Raw genomic sequence first — 20031 nt, 5'->3', positions numbered from 1 at the left:
AAGCAGCCAGAATTTAAATAGAGAATAATAGATTAAGAATTAAATAGAGGCACAGCTAGAAGGTCACCAGAGAGCTTGAGTTGGGTAGATAAACCTTTCCAAGATTGCTAACTCACCATACTCTGCCGAACAGGTTTGCATGTGAGCCACCTCACTCCCATTGTGTATTACAGAATATTACATTTATGTGTTTGTGTACGATGTATGTAAAAGATACTTCTGTTTGCTGAGTGCATTGGCATGGCCCTGCACTGAAGCAATCTGTGGACCTCAGCACAAAGAAACACCACTCAGTTTGGAAACAGTCCTGTGATGGGTTGGCATTTTGATTGGTAAATATTGTGCAGTTCATGAAATATTCTTGTTAGCAAGGGCATACTTTGGCATTTGGTAAATCTAAACTGGGCCTAGGATAAGTCAGAGTAATATTGCCAGCTTTATTTTTAATAAATAAGTTTGCAAATATAGGATCAGATTGGGACTCTGCAAGTGAGAGAGAGAGAATTTGTAAGATGTGTGTACATGAGATGTATCCTATTTCTGCTGGCACCAGTCTTGGCTAGGAGACTCTCAAACCTCTAAGGGCAGACGTATTTTAAAATAACAGAAAGAAACATTAATTAGGCTTTGCCTTGTGAGCTTCATAATAGGGTTGCCCACATAGTTTCCTCAAAATGCACAAGAGTTGAAAACAGACATGAAGATGGATTTGAAAGGGAAGGGTAAACGCATTATGCATTTACTTGCCTGTGATGTTAGGGCCCTGTTCTTACACTGTGAGCCACACAAATGTTGATCAGTGATAGTGCTAGCTTGAGTTTGGACCAGTCACACATTCAGGCCAGGAGGGGCCTGGAGGACTGAAAGATAAGAATCCCTCCCAGCTCCTATTCTGGGCTTCCCTCTGCCCTCTGCCGCTGGGGCTCCCCCAGTTGCCCTCCACCCCCAGGGCTCCCCCCTCCCTTTCAGGGTTCCCACCAGTCATCCCCCCACAACCCTGGGGCTCCACCTGATATCCTCCCTCTACCCCCCACTTACTTCTGGCTGCTCATGCTTTCTGTCCCAGGGGAGCAGGCAGGAAAGAGTTAACTTGCCTGCCAAGCCCCTGCTGCTGCTGCTGCTGCTGCTGCTGCTGCTGCTGCTGCTGCCGCCCCTCTCTGAGCTCAACTGGCCCAAAGCGTAGCAGCAGCCACTGCAGCAGCAGCAACCAGGCAGGAAAGTTGGCCCTTCCCTGCCTGCTCCCCTAAGGGCCAAAAGGGGCGGGGGAGGGAGGAGGGCAGGAACAGGTAGGGTGTTGACACTAAGGTGTTGCCTAGAGTGGCTACACCTTGGTGTAACACTAGCTGGGCAATACAGACCTGAGATGACCCTGCCCTGGAGTGGCATAACTTTGGAGCCACCTAACAAGTGTTTTAAATTAGTTTCAGGTGTTAACACACAAACCCTCCAGGTGTTAAGAGCTCCAGGAGCCACCTAAAATTACCATGTAAGAAGGAGGACCTCCATGGCAAATAACCAGTACTTAGGGCTGGGCCTCATCACACAAGCCTCAGGAGTCAGTTTCTGAATACATAGTCACCCTACAAGAGGGAATGGTGATACACATGAGGAGTGCCTTGGTCTGCACAGACTGCCTGCCAGTCATGCCACCAAAAAATTCCTTCCTGATCCCAGAATCTAGTTAGATAACAGTATCTTGGAAATATTCTGTGGTAGAACAGAGGATGGGATAGCAGCTGTAATAGGAAAGGCATTGTATGCTCTGATGGCTTCATATACAGGAAGGGGAAGAGAAATAAAGTCAAGTCTCTACTCACAGAACCTAGTCAGTGGCAGAAGTAAGGCAGAAAAACCTACTTCTTCTGTCTCCTTCCCTACTCAAGCACAGTCTCTGTATGAGTTTGAACCAGCAGAAAAGCCATAGACCAATCAGATGTCTTCGCCCTTTCCCCTTCTCTAAGGCTCAAGGCATTATCTTGTCTCTGCTGGTCTTATTAAATATTTGACAGTCCGAGACAATTCTGTATAGGTTCTTATTGCACCTTCACCACAGGATGAGTCCTAGGTAAGGAAGCATTTTAAATTCATGAGTATGCTGGGTATTTCTAAGATTCCATGTTTCTTGAGCAAAACAAGTGATTTATTTTGCACAAGCCAAAGTAAATGTAAATTATTGGAGTCATACATTTATAAAGTTATTTTTTTGTTGCAGTTTAAAAGAAGGAATGCCAGATCCTCATCTGGCAGAACTCCCTTGACTCTGATGGCCTTGTGCCAAGTTATTCATTTGAAGGCCTGACCTGAATTTTTTTTTGGTAAAACATTTATTTTTAAATTCAAGCTTCTTCTCATATATTCCTAAAAATCTCTATCATCCTGTAACTTTCCACAGTAGCCCACAAGTGATATGCTACCTGCTAATAAAACAGAAAATCCCTTTCCATTTTTCAGTGTAATTTTTTTTCATGTGAATCTGTTTCTCAAAAGGAGAACTGGATTGACTGGCCTGAAAGCTGGAGTCCTCTAGTTATCCACAGACAGGTGAAAAGATGGGCTATTGCAAGCAACCTTACTCTATCCTATTAGTGCACTTAAGCAGTGATTACAATATACCTAAGTAGCCATATTAAATTCAAATACCTCAAAAATACAACCCCAAATATTCTTTGTAATAGTAAGTATATTGTTCAACGGTCTGTCTAATTAAGAGCACTGAATTTGATGCTTCAGTCCAGTGGGAAAATAAGCCAGGGAGGAAATCACTACAAGTTCACATTCAAAGGAAAAAGCCTCTAATCTAGTGTTTCTCCCACATGGAATAGGAAGCTTGGCCTACCAACAAACCTCAGGCAGTTTGGTTTTCCGATAGCATATTACTATTGGTGCTCTGCTATTAAGGCTCCCACACTTAGCTGCTGTCCCAGAACTATCTTGAGGGAATCTCCACTGTGGTGAGGTTTGATGGAAAAGTAGTACAAATTTGGGCGTATGCCCTTTTTGCCTCCATAGGGCCCATTAAAGGATACTGAACATCCACCTACCTGCCTCTACCCACCAAATGCCCATATTGGACTCTTGGGGATGCTGCTGTGAGGAAGACTTCCTCCAGAGGAGTGGGGAAGCAATGCACAAATCTTAAGAGGAATACTTCAGCAACTTCAGAGGGTGATTTTCTTCCCCTCTGCAACTCAGTTACAGGGGAATGGATCCTATTATAAGGCACAATAATAGGGAATCTTCCCCTGCTTTGAAAACATGTTTTTCAACACCTGCTTCTCCTATACCTTCTTAGCCCAATAGGATGTTATCATGTGTAAGAATCCTTAAAAGGGATAAAGCTAAAATTAGCCTCATGAAAAATCCCCTGGCATCCTCTTTTTTGTAGCAGATGCATTGCTGAATTTTCTCTGGCTTCAGTTTCTGTATCCACAAAATACTTTTGGCTAAAATCTTAGAAGGCAATTTCCCAGGCAGAAAGCTAATTTATGGTGGCCTCCAAACACTCAGGTGATAACCTGTTTGTGAACTACCAAGAGATATTGCAATACAGGAGTCTCCACCATCAAAAAGTAGGGCTACATATAATCCTAGTAGAGCAGGCAGGCCCTTCAGAAGGTAACAAACAACACAGCCACTTTTCAGAAGGCAGTGATAGAAAAAACAATCTTCAAAATAGGAAACCCTCAATGAGGTTGCAGAAAGCACTTGGTATCCACTTAGAGCTATAAAAAAAAAGTTAAAATCTAGGACATTTTAAATCACAACAGGCTTTTACTATATTTGAAAGTCAGACTACTAATGACAGTAATGTAAAATGCTTAAAAGAATTACTATTTATTTAGCGTAAGTGGTTTTGGCATATTGTTTCAGCCATCTTAAGGCAATGTCATCACCAGTATGAAGAGCTTAAAGACCACCAGATAGCTTAGTAAATGGACATAAGTCAGCAATGTATGACCTGGCTTGATCTTGTCCTCAGGGGCATTTGTTGTCATCGTGAAGGCCCCATTGATATAGGTTTGATGCACAGTGACTCTGTCCAGTTCAAAAATGGTTGAGGAGTGCCCAATAATGGCATGGCCAGTTAAATCCTGGTTGGCTGACTGTAGGGTCAGAGATGATGTGATTGATCGGTGCTTGTGCTGACCATTCATCCTGCCATCAAGAAAAAGTCAAAGGGTTTTGAAAGGGTGGACCATATTAGATGTCTTGAGGTAAGCTGTCTTATTGGTGGGTGGAATATGTCCCAATGCACTGGCAGTGTAGGATTATTACAGAGTCTGGCTAGTAAGTTTACTTTGGCATTTTTGTGGCAGAGATGGGGGGGTCAATGTTACTGAGGGCTAGTAACCGGTAACTAGTCCCAGGAGTGGACTGGGGTGCAATGTGCTTGACACAAGATGCATTGTAGCATGCAGTTGGGTGTCCTGTCCACTAATTTGCTGTGTAATGAACAAGCTCATTTGTGGGCACAGTATTCCACAACTGAATAACAGTACAAGAGCAAATGAATGTAGTGTGGTACCCCAAGTGGAGCCTGCAAGTTTGGCAAGTAGATTATTCCTTGTTTTGATGTTTAAAGCCATTCTAGTTTAAAATTTAAAGCAGATTAAAGCAGGTTTCTGGAGATGTGATTTATAAGTTAAAGTCTGGTCAAGGGGGACTCCAAGATAGGCTGGGTGGGTTTTGAATTTGAATTAGAGGCTGACCATTTAAGGTAAGAGTGAGTTCATGATTAGCACTGGCATTGTGCAAATGGAAAACACGTGAGACAGTCTTTAAGATATTTGGTTTAAGGCATTCATTTTAGGTAGTACTCTGACATCAATTTCATGTTTCCATCAAGTGTGAGTTCCACATCTGAAAAGTCATGAGCTTGGGTAGCAAAGGCACCATCATCAGTATAAAGAATTTTTTGTGAGCTGGTAGCAGGCAGGTTATTAACGTACAGGTTGAAAAGGAGAGGCACCAGTACTGACCCCTGAGGGACTCTAAAACATTGATCACAGAATAATAGTTCAACTAGGTGAGTGACCCAAAATGGCAGAATTCCTGATCTTTTCACCAGGAGACTGGAATTACTCATTTAAGAACTTCCCCACCTCGAGGAGGAGCACATTTTTCAGAAAATGGTGCTCAGCACATTCTGATAATCAGATTCCTTTAGGATATATCATATTGGATTCCCAGATATTAACACCAAAAAACTTCAGATGTTTGAAAATATTGGCCGTCTATTTGGTGTAGTCAGAAAAAAGTGTAGTTTTGAACTCTCTCACTGTATTGGGTTAATTGTTTATAGTTATATAAAGCCTAGACATTGTGAAATACTTGTATGAGCTAAGAGGAAGACCATAGTGGTTTAATGCATGGTGTTGATCAACAATATTCTGGAAACCAAGGAAAGTTTAAAGGGCCCATCCCACCAAAAATCAAATTCTTACACACATAAAAGTGAATACATTTTAATAGCAAATGTATTGTTGTAATACAGAGAACATATAAATGACTAAACAGTATAAATAAGTCATATCAAGCAGATGATTAAAATATATAAAAATGTTCATTAATCCAGAGAAATATTAATACTTAAGGGAAAAAAAACTTAATCTTATATTGCTAAGTCCTAAGGTTGTAAAAAAGTCTCTAACAGGTGGCCAGCCTGTCAGGGAACAAGGACTTCTTATATAGGATTCAAATCTAAGTTTCAGAATCACAGCTTGGGTATACCTGCAGGTGGACAATTCAGCAGAAACCATAGTTCAGGACTGAAGAGCAAAACTCCTGAGGTAGGACAGATTTTTAGACCCTATGGCCTGGTAAACTAGCAAAAGCTTTTGCTAAATAAGGCTAAAAAATATTGAAATGTTTCTAGTGGGTTTTACTCTAATTAATAGTTTATATCTTTTATTATTCCCTATCCAGATCTAACTGGCCCAGAACCACTAACCAAACTCTAAGCAAACTTTACCCTGTTTCTTGGGACCTGTCATCTGGAACGTCCTCAAATTATTCTCACTTCTGAAATTCTCTGTCCAGCTGAATTTCTTTGATACTTTGATTTCTTAACTTTAATTCCTTCGTTTTCTTCTTATCAAGAAAATAAAAGTAGGGACCTACCTAAATTGCGGTAAAAGAAAGCAATTTTCATGGCTTGGTTGTGGCCCAAAGAGCCAATTCCACAGTCACTTTGTGATGGTCCTGCCCCTTGATGCTGATTGGCAGAGAGACTCTACCCATCAGCACTAAGTGATGGAGAGGCCTCAGGCTGGAGTGACCAGGGGGCAGCCGTTATCTTGACTACTGGCTGTCCTTCATGCAGTGCTCCCCCTTAGTGCTGATTAGTGGAGAGGCATGAGTTGGCAGCTGCCCTTCAGGCCACCCCATCAGCTAGTGCTTTACCCTCCTACGGGGGCTGCGAGGCCAGGCCGCAACAGCAGCAAGGACTATTGGCTCCCACTAGGGAGCCAGCATTTTATTTTTTATTCAGTTTTTTTCTTTTTTTTGGTTGATTTCCTGGGAAATCACAACCCATGTCATTTTTCATGGTGTGTTTCATGCTTTCCACGAAAATCACAAAACCATGATTTGAGTAGATTCCTAAATATAAGTAAATGCCATACTTCTTGTTATTAAGCAGCTTAAGACTTACCATAGTCTACAATAGCAGTGAGACATTGTTACAAAATAAATGCATAAAGCTGACTTTCAATTAGCAGCAGTTCATATTTTTATGTGTCCTTTATTTATTGGTGACATGATATATCTTTTCTTGTTTTGAAATGTACTTAGCATCTGTAAGTTAACAAAGGTTCACATGGGAATCCCTCATCAGTATGCTTGTTACACTATGAGTGCATCTACACATCACCATATGGCAACATTGCTATGACATCGTGCTATGGTGCCTGCAATACGGTGGGTTACTGCGCTATGTGTGCGGCACATGGTTAGATTTTGCCACTACATCACCAAAGCAGCACACTATACCAAGGGTGCACATCACTATAGTGATGTAGCTGACAATCATAATCGCTGTGTCACCATAGCGTACCATACGTCAACGTAGCATGTCACTATGTCGCCATAGGGCGACATGTAGATGCGGCCTATGAGACCTGTATCATCTGAAACCTGGAATAGTTCTCAGTATTTTAGTGCCGTTTTTAATATCTATATTTTATTCACATTTAAACATATGCATTACTGCTATAACATCTGCTGAGACATCACATAATGAATATATTCTATCTTTATGTGCTATCTGTATTTTTATGTTCAACACAAAAGAAATGTCTATCTTCAAACTTTGAGTAAAAATCTCTTTGAAATAATGAAATTATTCCTCTGAGCAGCCTACTTTAAGATCAGGTTTTCTTTAAGTATCTTTCTGATATACAGAATCTTAAGGTGCGGTCAATCTGTACTCAGCATCGATGGAGGGAGCAAAAGTGATGTTATGCCACCTTATGTTCCCTCTTTACCAAATCCTAAAACAAGCCAAAGGTCAATTTGGCATTCACTATAATTTTGAGTGGTCTTTGGGTCTGCTCACAGGTATTGTGGATCGAATTGGCCCCCAGTGAGACTGTTCTATCATTGGGAGAGCACAAGAATACTCCAGAAATGACATTGTGCTCTGACACAATAGAATGGAAATGTTTTAATGGCATCCCAACACCTTGTGGGATTATCCCTCACTGGGTGTGTCTACGCAAGACACTATGGTGCTGTAGCGTCTGTTGGCAAAAACCATGATGCTACCATGTCACCAAAGCAAGGTGCTCCCTCGTAGTGCATTGCTGCGGCAACGTAGCAGCCAAAAATAACCATTTGCAGCCAGCACAACACAGCACAGGCTGTTACTGTGCCAGCTTTTAGTACTTCCAAAAGGAAATACTAAATAACGGCACAGTAACAAAGGCACCATACAGCCACATGTAGATATGCCCAGTGTTTGGGAATCCTCAGTCACCCAGTATAGCCATTTTTCTACCTGCTTTGTGCTAGTAGAAAATTTGATATAATAAAGAATTAGTAAATATTCAACCCATCTGAAAAATTCCTTTACTGACTTCTTTCACATTTGAGGAGGGGAGTGGAGTGGACGCAGGTGAGATAGGTATTTCAGTTTCATAAGACTGGTTTGAGTTTGGGTTTGGGTTTGGGTTTGAGGTGACCAAAGATAAGAACAGCAAACCAACCACTTTCCTGATTAGGGACCCCCGTAATTATTCTTGATGCTACTGCTAAGGGTATTGTTAAAGATTGACCTTCATCACTGGAATTCACTTATGTTGCACAAATAACTGGAAACATTCCTGCCAGACTTCATCAATCCCAAACTTTCAAATGAGGCACTGGAGTATTTTGTTCTTACCTCATAATTTTCTGTCCTTGTCTATTTGTATTCACCAGTCCAACGTGAAAAAACTATACGGAGTTCAGTATTCAACAAGTGGCTCCAGCAAAGATTCTATCTTATTATATTATCCACTGCTGTACAGTTTTCAGAATGAATACTATATTAGAAGATATCAAATCATAAAAAATGTCCATAGTTACCCAAATGTCTGACATCTGCCCCCAGCATGAAAGAAAGAAATTTGTCTGAGGGACTACTAAACACTGATTAGCAAACAAAAGAAATTCTCAGGTAGGGACAAATTTGTATTCCCATTAAGTTTTCCTATCCTAACCCCAAAATTTTATTTTTCTTATAGTTTTAATGCTCTCAAGCATCTTTTTATTTAAAAGTATATCAAATTCATCCTTCTTCCAATTCATAAACTTTCCCCCAACTATTAAGCTTTTATTCAAATAAACCTACCTGTTCAATATGCCTGCTGTAACCTGTTTAAGGCTCCCATCTGTACTCATAAAGACTCATTCATTGCCTTGTGTAATACATAAACTCAAAAGAGAACCAAATAAAGCATTTTTACAATCTAAATTAAACAACTTTGTGTAATAAAACCAGAAATGGCTCTTTCCTAACTAGGCTGGAAGCCCTAAGGGTCTTGTATGCATTTATTTATTTATTTATTTTATTTCCATCAAATTGGCCTAGGAGGATCTGAAAGTGAAGTGAACCAAAGCTGACTCAGTTGTTTCCCTTTTTCTGCCTGATCACTAAGACTGAAGGCAGCCAGGGCAGATTTGGCTGCATTAAAGGAAATGCTCACCCACACACTTCTTCTGAAATGCAGCTGCATAATCTCCTTTTCCCTTTTCTGTCTCTGTCCCTAACCTCTCTGGTGCTGAGAATTTGTCCTTATGGTATGTGGTTCTTGCAAATACCTAGGGTTAGTACATATTGTGATTCATTAGCCTCTCTCATTTGTATGGTTTCCCCAATGGGAACATTTGCCTATGTTAGAATCTAGGGACATTCCATGATTACTCTACACTGTGGAACAATAAGATGCTTTCAATTGTATGCCATATTCAGGTTTTAGTGTAAAATAAAATTAAACCATCCACAAAGTGACAGTCTCTGCAGATAAATAGCACCTTTTTATTCAGCACCTAAAGAGAAAGGGTTGGGTGTGCATGCCAGAGAGAGACCTTAATCAGAAAACATTTTTTAACTAAAAATGCAAATTGGCTCAAATATTTAGATCAAAACCAACTGTTTAACAGGACAGCTCCTATTACCAGCTACATGTTTCTGTGACATAAAAAAAAAACTTTAACCAAAATATAACTGCCTGTTATTTCACTGGGTATTACTAACCTAGCAAAATTACAAACACCAATTCAGATAGTAAAAAGAGTAAGCAGAGTTAAGTATTTATTTCAAGCATGGCAATTTATCTTCCATTTTACAGAATCACTTACAGGTATTTATTTTAAATACACTCCACATTCAGTATAAGTCTACAATGCTCTTAAAAGATTATTGTACTATTTTGATTCCCTTCTCATAGCATAACAGAACATATAGCCTTTTTACATTATATGATCAACTTTTTGACAGTGCAGGGCCAGCATAGCTAATGGAATAATAGCCTGCAGGGTCCAGCTAAATGATATACGAATATAATCAACCTTTGTGATGACTATTCAAAAGTAATCCCTTTAGCTTTCAACTGCAACATATATTTCAACAAGGCAAAGCCATATGAAGAAATTCTCTGCAGACTCCACTGATACAATATGGCCTTCATATCCCCACAGTGTGTTTGCTGCTCATAGTGAGTTTTAAATTTAAGGTAATGGCTACTGTATATTCATGTGAACATAGAACAATACCTTTGATTTGTTGGGGAAATGTTCCATTAGCTACCAAGGGCCCTATTCAGTAAACTTTGACACAACCCTTATATACAGTTTACTGCTTGCTCTAAATGGAATGTGCCTGATAAAAATGCTTTGCATGCCCAAATTATACAAATTCATTAATCTTTATATTCATAAAACCACCGAGTACAACTGCCTCTATTTCAGCTATACCATTCATAGCTAAAAATGCAGGCCAACTCTGCTTTAAAAGAGCATTACATTAATTTCCATTTATTAGCATGGAAAACAAATTGAGAATCTTCTGTAAGTATAGGATATGCATTGTTGATGGTGATATTGTTTGCTGAGGTGTCTTTATGTCTTGCCCACTGTAGTCTGTATCCCTGAAAACATTTAAAATGCAAGTCATTTTTAGATGAGAATAATGGGTCATGTCTCCTCTCTTGGATTAAGCCAACCTGACAATGTAGCGTATCCTGTCAAACCACAAGTTTTATAAAGAATATGCTGAAGAACCTGTATATAGAGATGACAGACAATGCAATATTTTCTAATACTGAGCAAAATTATATGAAATACGTTGTAACAAATAGAATCATGTGTAATGAAAATGTAGTATGTTGCCTAGATTTAGGCTTTGTGTAGCATTGGCAATGGGGTAAGAACTCAATCAGTGTACACAATGGTAACAGCTGCTTCAACTGTGTGTGTGAACACAATAGTACCATTGCTGAATTTTCTTTTATATATTGACCTTAATTATATTAAGTATTTCAAGTATATTAGTAGCAAATTTACTGTGAGTGATCAGTTTGTTTTTTAACCTTGGGTTTGGTTTGGTTTGTTGCTTTACCTATAGACACCGATATAAATGAGTCTGCTGGCTTATGTACATGTTCATGTTGCTTTGTAATCAGCTCTATTCCTTCCTGTCTTCTTCCACATACCCCACCCATTCACTATTCAAATTTTCCTTTCTTCGTTTTTCCTAAAAATGTTCTTCTCAATCATCAGATAGCAAGCCTGTTACAATTTCTTTTTTTTTTCAATTTAGTACCCATTTATTAAGTGTCAGCTGTCTGTCTGCACTGTAAAACACACATGCGCATGCATAAAAAAATACCTTTCCTGGCCCATTGAATATGCTATCTGAAAGACAAATATTATCCATTTCATTTTCATTATAAGCATCTCAGTTCTTGGATTCTGAGTGAACTCCTGTCCTCCCTGAAGTCAATGAGAGTTTAAGCGTTGACTTCATTGGGACCTGTATTTTACTGTCTTTCTCTAAATTTCCACGTACACTGATGATGCTATACATATAAGGGACCAGACTTTGAAGAGGTCAGCTCTGCTAGGCACATAATGAAATAGCTGCTTTTTAAAAGTGCTCAGCACTAAGCAGCTCCTGTTGAGACTAGTGGGACCTACCAGCTACTAAGTTGCCATGAGAACTTGCCAAACAGCAATCATAATATCCAATATATATCATGTATGCCTATATGTCTTGATAAGGTTCTCTCTAGCCCTACACATCTGCAATTCTTTGATACAAGAACTTCTAATAGTTTTTTTTTTTCTCCCTTGGCTGTATAATATACTGGGGCTTGTTCACATAAGCCTTTAGGTTTCCTTAAGGACTAGTATGGGAGTTGTTTGTCTAATGTACTAATACACATTTTTGTTAACAGAACTTCCTGAAGAGGCAAGTGTTTTGGAGACCCTTTGAACCACTTCTGAAGACACCAGTTCAAGAACTTCTCTGGTACAGTATATCCCCCTATTCTAAACTGTATAGGCCCATATCTGTAGTGTCTAATCTCACAAATGCTGTAGTTGTCAATGGATGTAGTTTATGTTTAACCTGATTTTTTATAAGTAGCTAGTATTGCTCGTAGTTTTACACTGTCCAAATATAATATTTTCCCACCATATCAATCTGCCAAAGTCACACTTTCTTCCTGTTAGCATCCAACTGGATTTTCACTACTGATCAGTTAATCTACTTTTATTTTAGGAGCATAAGCCTCCAAGCTAAAACCAAATCCATTAACAAGCTGCTGAGTCCAAAAATAAAACTCCAAGCTTACATTGTATTTACTTACAGCAATATCATTTGCTATTTTTCATTACAGACAATTCCAGGTAGAGAAAACAACTGCCAAATCCTTTTGATGAAATCAAGAAGATCCTTGTTAGACAACACACACCAAAGTTTGAATTTCAGCTTTGAATTTAAACAGGAGCATAGTTTGGCACTGCAAGCACCCAGACATCAGAAGTCCTTGCATGAGTGGTGTCATGTGTGATATGTGTCACAATGGCTTTTATCTTAAACACCTTGTGTTGTTGAAATAAAATAGAGAATGAAAGGAATGATTATGAAAGAAAGTGAGTTACTTTGTATTTACGTATTACACACCCTTTCCTCCAATGTGCTGTGCATCTCCTGTGAGGTCCTGCTGAGCATCCTTAACTCCTACTGGAGACAATGAAAGTAGAAGCTGAAGACATGCAGCGCCTTGTAAGGTTCTAAATGCATCTGATAAATATACATTAAAATCCAACATATCTTTCTTTTCAGTAAGAGTCAGTGCAGTGCTTGACCCCTTTTACCTGGCAATTTCATCCAAGGTTAACAACTGTGCTTAGCAGCTGTGTGTCAGCTCAGTTGTAATGCACTTAGAATAGATCCAACCTGGTTGGTGCACTTTCACATGGTTTAGATCTCAGTTATAATACAGTTTGGCACCAGCCAAGGTCAGACACAACAAAGTTTGTTGAAGCTGTGCTTAAGTTTAGTCACAAAACTCTGCTGAAAGCCCTAAAGAAGCCAGGCATTAGAAATTCTGTTTACTCCCACAAATGACACATTAATCTAAACAAAAGGCTAATGTAAGTACATCTACTAGGGCAAATGTTTCCTATTGAAATATTTTTTTTTACATTTTCAAAGCTACACGCAAGACTTCTTTTTCAAGTCATTTAAACCAGTGGTATGCAACATATGGCCTGTGGCTGGATCCGACCTGCAGTTTGGGGGTTCTGTGACAAGCAGCTTGGCCCAACACATCTGCTTTCCTGCCCCGTGCTGTGCAGCAGATCCCTTCTGTATCCCCCCATTCTTTCCATCTCTTCTCCCCTAGGCAGGCGCTGCTTATTCTCTGCCTCCCTCTCTCCCTCCCACTTCCCTATGGCAAGCATTGTTTCCTGGAGGTAAGTTCTCTCCCTCCCCATGAACCTCTAACACTGGCAGTCACTTCCCTCCTCTCTTTCCCTTCCCAGCTTCCATACTGGATAGGAGTGGTAGTCCATGATGCAACCCATGCCCTGCCACTCTGAAAGGTTGAGCACCAGTATTTTAAACCACTGGTGTTTAACCTTCTGACATCATGCACCAGGATTGGGCCCTCACCCTTAGATTGGGCCCCATGAGGCCTTGGTTGGCTCCATGAGCCAAGTTCAGCATACACACCAGGATCGGACCCCTTGCCATCTCCACACGCACTGCATGTTGGGGTCAGGCCCCAGAGCCCTGCACCACCGCCGCCCAGCCCCATGCACCAGGATTGGGCCCTGCACTACCCTGCGTGCAGGGTCACGGCCCATGGGACTCCCCAAAGACCCAAAGGGAGCTTTATGGGCCAGGGACCAGACCTAGCCTGTGGGCTGGGGCTTAAAATGTTCTTGATGAATAAAACCTTGTAGTAATCTTAAAGCTTTAGTCTTTTAGTACATTAATGTGTATTTAAAGAATTTTATTCTAGTTGAAGCCGGCTAATTTCTTCTTGGTGCTGGATTCAACCTGGGACCCTAATCAGGCTGACTTCAGTGGGTTTTCACAATTCTCAGTGACTATTTGCCAAGGGGCAAAACACCTTGACATGGGTAGAACTAGGGAGATAGAAAAATACAAGTTATTCTTTTGGGAAATGAGCCTGGCATGCTCACTCCACACATACAACAGCCCAAAACATAATGTACACACGAGGGAATTACACAATTATATGCCCTTGTCATTTTGTACATAAAACGTATCACAACACATAATTGCATAATACTACATAATTTAACCTAGGTGGGCTCTGTGTCTCTATACTTCCATGGGGCTCCTGGCACTCCAGCTGGGAGACCCCTGTGGAGGCACTGAGCGTGATGCACCACTGGACAGCTAGTAAGTGGGGAGGGGAGCTCTTGCTTGCTGGAGTGAGGAGTGGGGTTTGTGAGTGGGTGTGAGGGTTTGTGCAGGTGTGTATGGGGTTTGTGGATGGGTATCCCCCCCCCGCTACATGCCCCCCATGGCGCACCACCCCCGCTGCCAGTGGCAGCAGCAGTGGGCAGAGGGCCCTTGGGGCATTCGTGGCCATGGCACACAGAGGCCCCCCAGTGGCGCATGGCTCCAGCTGAGTCCTGGGGGCTGCACATCCCTTTGGACCAAGCCAGGCTGGCTCCATGCCAGCACAGGGGGCTCACATCAGTGCAGGGAGGAACTGTACACCATTGAACTAAGCTGGCTCCAGTGGGAAGATGCACATGGAGGCACAGAGCCCACCCAGCCTGATGGCACACAACTCCCCAGAGCTCCCAGTCCACTCACCATCAGGCCAGATGTGCTCCATGTGAGGCTTCCTGCTAGAGTGCTGGAAGCCCCACCTGCAGGCATAGAGCCGGCCCGGCCCAATGGTGTGTGGCTCCCACCTGCTGTGCCATGAGCTGCATGTGCTGGCATGAAGCCAGACTGGTCTGCTTCAAAGGCACGTGCCAGTGTATCATGCCAGGCCAACTCATGCAGCCCTCAGGGCTCAGTGCATAATTTTGAATTTTTCTGCACATAATTCCCTGGGGTCTAATGTAATAATGTAACTGTTGTGGATACACACCAGTGAGCTTGCTGTCTTGGGCATGTTTGTTGCTGTGCACCCAGTTTTGCACTAAAAGTTCCACATGATATCCATTTCAGGGTGTAGTGCACACATGGCATAACTGCAACAGTTCTTAGCATGGTCAGGAGGAAGTGCAGACAAGCTCCTGGAGTTGTATCTGGGAAAACTGATTGTATATCTTCAAGAAAGCTGTTCTTTGAGATCTACATAACCAAAGGTTTATGGGTACAGATCACAGAGATTCATTTATTTAAGATAAAGATTCCTAGGTTCAGAGTCTAAAGCAGGGCCCATTAAGCCTTGAGTCAACTTTTAGGACAATCTCCATGAAAATCGTATCTGTAACTGTAACAGTAATACTCAGTACTGATTCACTTCTGGACAGCAATCTGTACAACTGATTACTAACATCTGATAGTAAGATCTTTTTCTATTAAGACCATATAAAATATACAACATTAATGAACTTATTCTGCAACACTTTGGATCAGGATGCCATATTGTAACATAAATACAGCATCTGTGACACATTTTATTTTCTGTCTAGAAATCAGTATTGTGTAAATATTAACTTTGTTACAGAAATGTTCATTTAAAATCTTAAATAAATCTTAGAGGAAAGCTCCTACTTATATCTATAGTTTCTTAAATGCACGTATGTATATTCTTACATATAAATATATATATCTATATATATAGAGAGAGAGAGAAAGATCAATATATATAATAGATGTGTGTGTGTGTGTGTGTGTGTGTGTGTGTGTCTCTTAAATCTCTTTAATAAATGTTATATATAGGTGAACATTTCAGAAAACTGAAAGAAACCCATCTATAAATTAAGCACTAAATAATAATGCAGTTGTATCCTGGATTAAAAGTAAACTTTTATCTATATATCTTGCATCATATATTTCAATACAAATATATGAAATGTTGAACATATCAGAAAGCGAAATAAATGTTTTACAGATAAAAGATAAAAATTGCATTAATTTAATCTGAAAACCCATATTTATAGAACGCTCCTAACTTTTATGAGGGAGGCAGTATTGGCTTCTTACTTATAAGCAAGTGCAATTTTTAAATGTCTGCGATTTCTGCTTTATCAGAAATATTATCCTAAATAGAATGTTTTAATTTTTACTTTTTATGGGGGGAAAAACCCTCAGCGTTTAAAAACGCACTTTATCTAATTGACTATAGACACTGTTTTTGCTCTAACAATAATTCACAGATTATTCTTTAACTAGAGAAATGAAGACTTATTTTTCTGGTTCAAGCTAATGGAAAAAGTTAGGTAAGCAGAAAAAAGCAGAGCCCTGATTCTGGGATCAGCTCCCCATATCTTGCAACAGTATAATGGGATGTACAGTGACTACAGATAAAGGTTAAGCTACAATTTGAAGATGCATGTGAAAAGGGATACTTCAAACAGCACAGTGCTCACTGTTACCATCTTTTATCTCACCACACTCCCCCAGATAAGCACTTTGTTTTGGGAAGGGAGAATAAAGAGAAAAAAGATTTTCCAGAGTCATGGCTGAATTCTGACTGCAGGGAATCCAGGTCTGAATCTTAGCTATCTGTGCTCAGGCAAAAGTTGATGAGTTAACCCTCCTATAGCCACCGACAAATTGGCAATATAATTTGCCACTGGTTGTGAAAGGATTAACACAGTAGCTCTGACCCTGAAAGGTGGACTCCACCCCTTCCCTCTCTGAAGCTGGTAGGGGAAGAAGAATGGCAATCATTTTACAGCATCCTGTTTACCTTTATTACAGTTACTGTTAGATGAGTTAGCATGCTCAAACCCTGTCTTTCATTTCCTTACTTTAAAGAAATGACCAAAAAATGACATAAAATGACAAAAACCCTTTGTGATTTCATTGGAGATTCCTGTATATAGAACTGAGTCATTCTCAGCTCTCATTCATCAACACTGTAGCCCTCCACCCAACTTCTTCCAAAGGCTCCTAACGCATTGTCCTCCAAAGTCCTGCAGACTGAAAAAGAAAGAAAGCACATGACAGTACAAACGGAAGTTGCAGTTTTGAGAGTGTACTGAAGTAGTTGACTTCAACTGCCTTGTACCTGCTCACTAGAGTGAGCAGGTATGTAAATTTGGCCCCCCGACTCTAGTTTTGAACAGTTTAAAAAATAAGTCTAGCCAATGATAATACAATAAAGGAGGTTTTTTTACATTTGTGTTTGTGTTCAAGTGGTAACATTTCAATCTAAAATTTCAATCTGTAAAACTCCACTTTTTCATAGTGGATCTATAATGTAAGAGCTGACAATTAACCCAATTTTCTGAAAAAGTTTCTACATACAACTCTTTGTGGCTCTACCAGATAGTATTCTTCATTTACTAACAGATCATATCACTGAAAAAGGTTGTGTGTTTGAAGTCATTTTGTATGTAATTACTGAAAAGAATATTTTCTGAAAGTTAAGTTATATCATATAAATTCAGAAGAAATATACAATAGTTCACCACTTACCTTTGGAGCCATTTTAAAAATGAATGTTTGAGTCACTGAAAGGTCATCCTGTTCTGGAAGAATCCATTCATCTTACGGTAGCCTACTATAAATGTAGTAGTAGAAATACTACGTATAATTACTGAGGGATAGATGGTACAAACATGATTGATAATATCCATGATTAATATCACTTTTATTCACTGCTAGAAGAAAGCAGACAGCAAATAAAAGAAACAATGTTATCTTACTTGTAAATAAAATATTAATCATAGGTTATATGCATATTTAGCACTATTTATCAAGTACTCTATACATACAATCAAAATTTTTATCAGCTTATGCAACTGATATTTATTAAGGATTTTATTTGGTTGTGCAATCCATTTAAGCTCTCTAAAGATATTAATGAAAAACAAAGTATAAGGATAGAAATTCTATTCACAATCTGCCTCTTTTGCCAATGTGTCTTTATTTTTACACCTTTTTGGCCTACAATGGAATTATATATGTGTGTTGTGCTTGAAAATTAAATAATAACATTTTTAAGGAAAATTGACATATCTGAGTCTTCCATTGTTATCACCATACTGCTGATATTCAGGATACTGGGGGTAAAGGAGCCAACAATTGTAAACTAGATTGTACAAAAGTTTAACACATACAAGATAAATTTCTCAATTTAAATTTAGATATAGTTTACATATAGTTTAAATGTTGGAACATACAACTCAAGAAAGGCTTGTCACCAAATGTGCTTTCAGGATATGAAAAGACCGATGGAGTTGTAACTTTCATTTGATGGGGAAAGGGAGGAGATATTGGCATGTCTTTAACTGGAAGTCTTCCATTTAATTCCAGAATAGCTACCATACCAACAATGAAATACAGGAGTCCACTTCCATACATTTCAGTCCCAGACTGGAGGATTTACTCTGCAAGGGAGTGGTTCAGTGATTAAATAAAGTAACTGATTTCTTTCCCCAGATGGCAACAAGGGTAGCATTTAATATTTACCAGGTTTTGGCTGTTGTGGGTGTTTGTTCACTGGGGTCAAGGTGGAGATTACCACTTAATTTCATGTCAGATAATGCCCAGGAAACTGTCAGACAGTACCCACTTCCAGTCCCTTTGCCTTTATTTTAAAGTCAGGGGAAGTCATGGGTGCCCAACACCTCCCAGGAGTCGCTCAGCACCTTGCAGGACCAGGCTTCTTCAGGCATCCAGTTCTATTATTCTATGAACCATTTAACCTCCACATCATTTTAACAAGTTTCACGAACCTCTATGCAGCTGTCTGTCTGCATTAACAAAACCAAATATTGCCTCTGTGGTTACACTATTTTTTTTTAAATGTGAAATTTCTTAAAATTGGATTAATTCAAAAAGAAACACCTTTAGAAATGTCTCCCCACAGTGTGTAGTTTCTATCTTCTCTGAAGGATGAGGGCTACCATGGCCCTTTCCTAAGCTTTTATTTCACCACTATGATCTTTCAACTTCTCAAAGCTCAGTTTGCTCCATGAGCTTGCCCTTCCCCCATGTGACCAGACTCTGGAATAGACTCCCAGGCACCTACCCTGGAGATCTCAAAAGGAGACTGGATGGACACCTTGCTGGGGTTATCTTTCCTGCCCAGAGCTGGATCCAATGATCTCATGAGGTCCCTTCCAGCCCTAAACTGCTATGAATCTGTGAATCAGTGAATGCATATGTCCACCTCATGTGTTAATCACTTCCTAAGGCATAGACAAGATTATTTTAAACTATAAATTGGTTTCTGGTTTGGGTTTTGAATGTTCTGGAGACCACTTCCGTTTCATGTGCTTGATAATTGATCTACTGATCTCATATAGACCATAGACTTAAACAGCAGGAAGCTAGCATCAGGAATTCTTCAAAGAACACTCAATTTCCCCACAACTGTCCCTCAGTTTGGACAAGGTTTGAGCATGTAACCTCTGTGCAGGCAGACAGGCCTTACTATCCATATTGGTGAGCACTACCATGAGAAGACTTTCATTCAAGTCAATGCAACTACTTATGTCAATCAGTGCTTGCTAGCCTGAATAGGATGGTCAGACCCTCTGGGTGGTTGGCCGGGGGGTTATTTTAATCTCATTTCTTTAACTTTATATTAATCTAGATGAGAAGTTATCCTTAGTGGTTGCCATAAGGCTATTGTATGGCTTTGTGAAGACAAGGATGCTTCGTCTATTCCCAGCACATCTCCCCAGCATCTCACGTAATGATGATTCACCAGCCAAGCACTGGCCTTTGGGTTTGCCCCCTACAAAACAATGAAAGGCTCACAGTAGAGCTTAAAAACAAATATTTTTCCACATTTTTGATAAGGGAAATTCAGTGTTACTTAGCTTGTGTCACTAGTCAGGCTCTGAAGAACAGAGCGTGAAACAGCAGGC

General features: G+C 40.0%; 1 protein-coding gene across 1 annotated transcript in view; it reads left to right on the top strand.

The window, feature by feature from the left end:
* The window catches only part of TTC29 (tetratricopeptide repeat domain 29), a 197319-nt gene extending 184615 nt beyond the window's left edge, over positions 1–12704 (top strand). The window contains exons 11-12 of the mRNA XM_090034724.1: positions 11937–12010; positions 12381–12704. Coding sequence (XP_089890850.1) covers positions 11937–11974 — 38 coding nt within the window. The 3' untranslated portion in view covers positions 11975–12010; positions 12381–12704. The remainder of the gene's footprint in view (positions 1–11936; positions 12011–12380) is intronic.
* Positions 12705–20031: the final 7327 nt, after the last annotated feature.

Source organism: Crocodylus siamensis, chromosome 2 (assembly GCF_052110815.1).
Source record: "Crocodylus siamensis isolate JL-2025a chromosome 2, ASM5211081v1, whole genome shotgun sequence".
Classification (NCBI taxonomy): domain Eukaryota; kingdom Metazoa; phylum Chordata; order Crocodylia; family Crocodylidae; genus Crocodylus; species Crocodylus siamensis.
The sequence above is the reverse complement of the archived record's forward strand: the minus strand, read 5'-3'. Positions and strand labels throughout refer to the sequence as shown.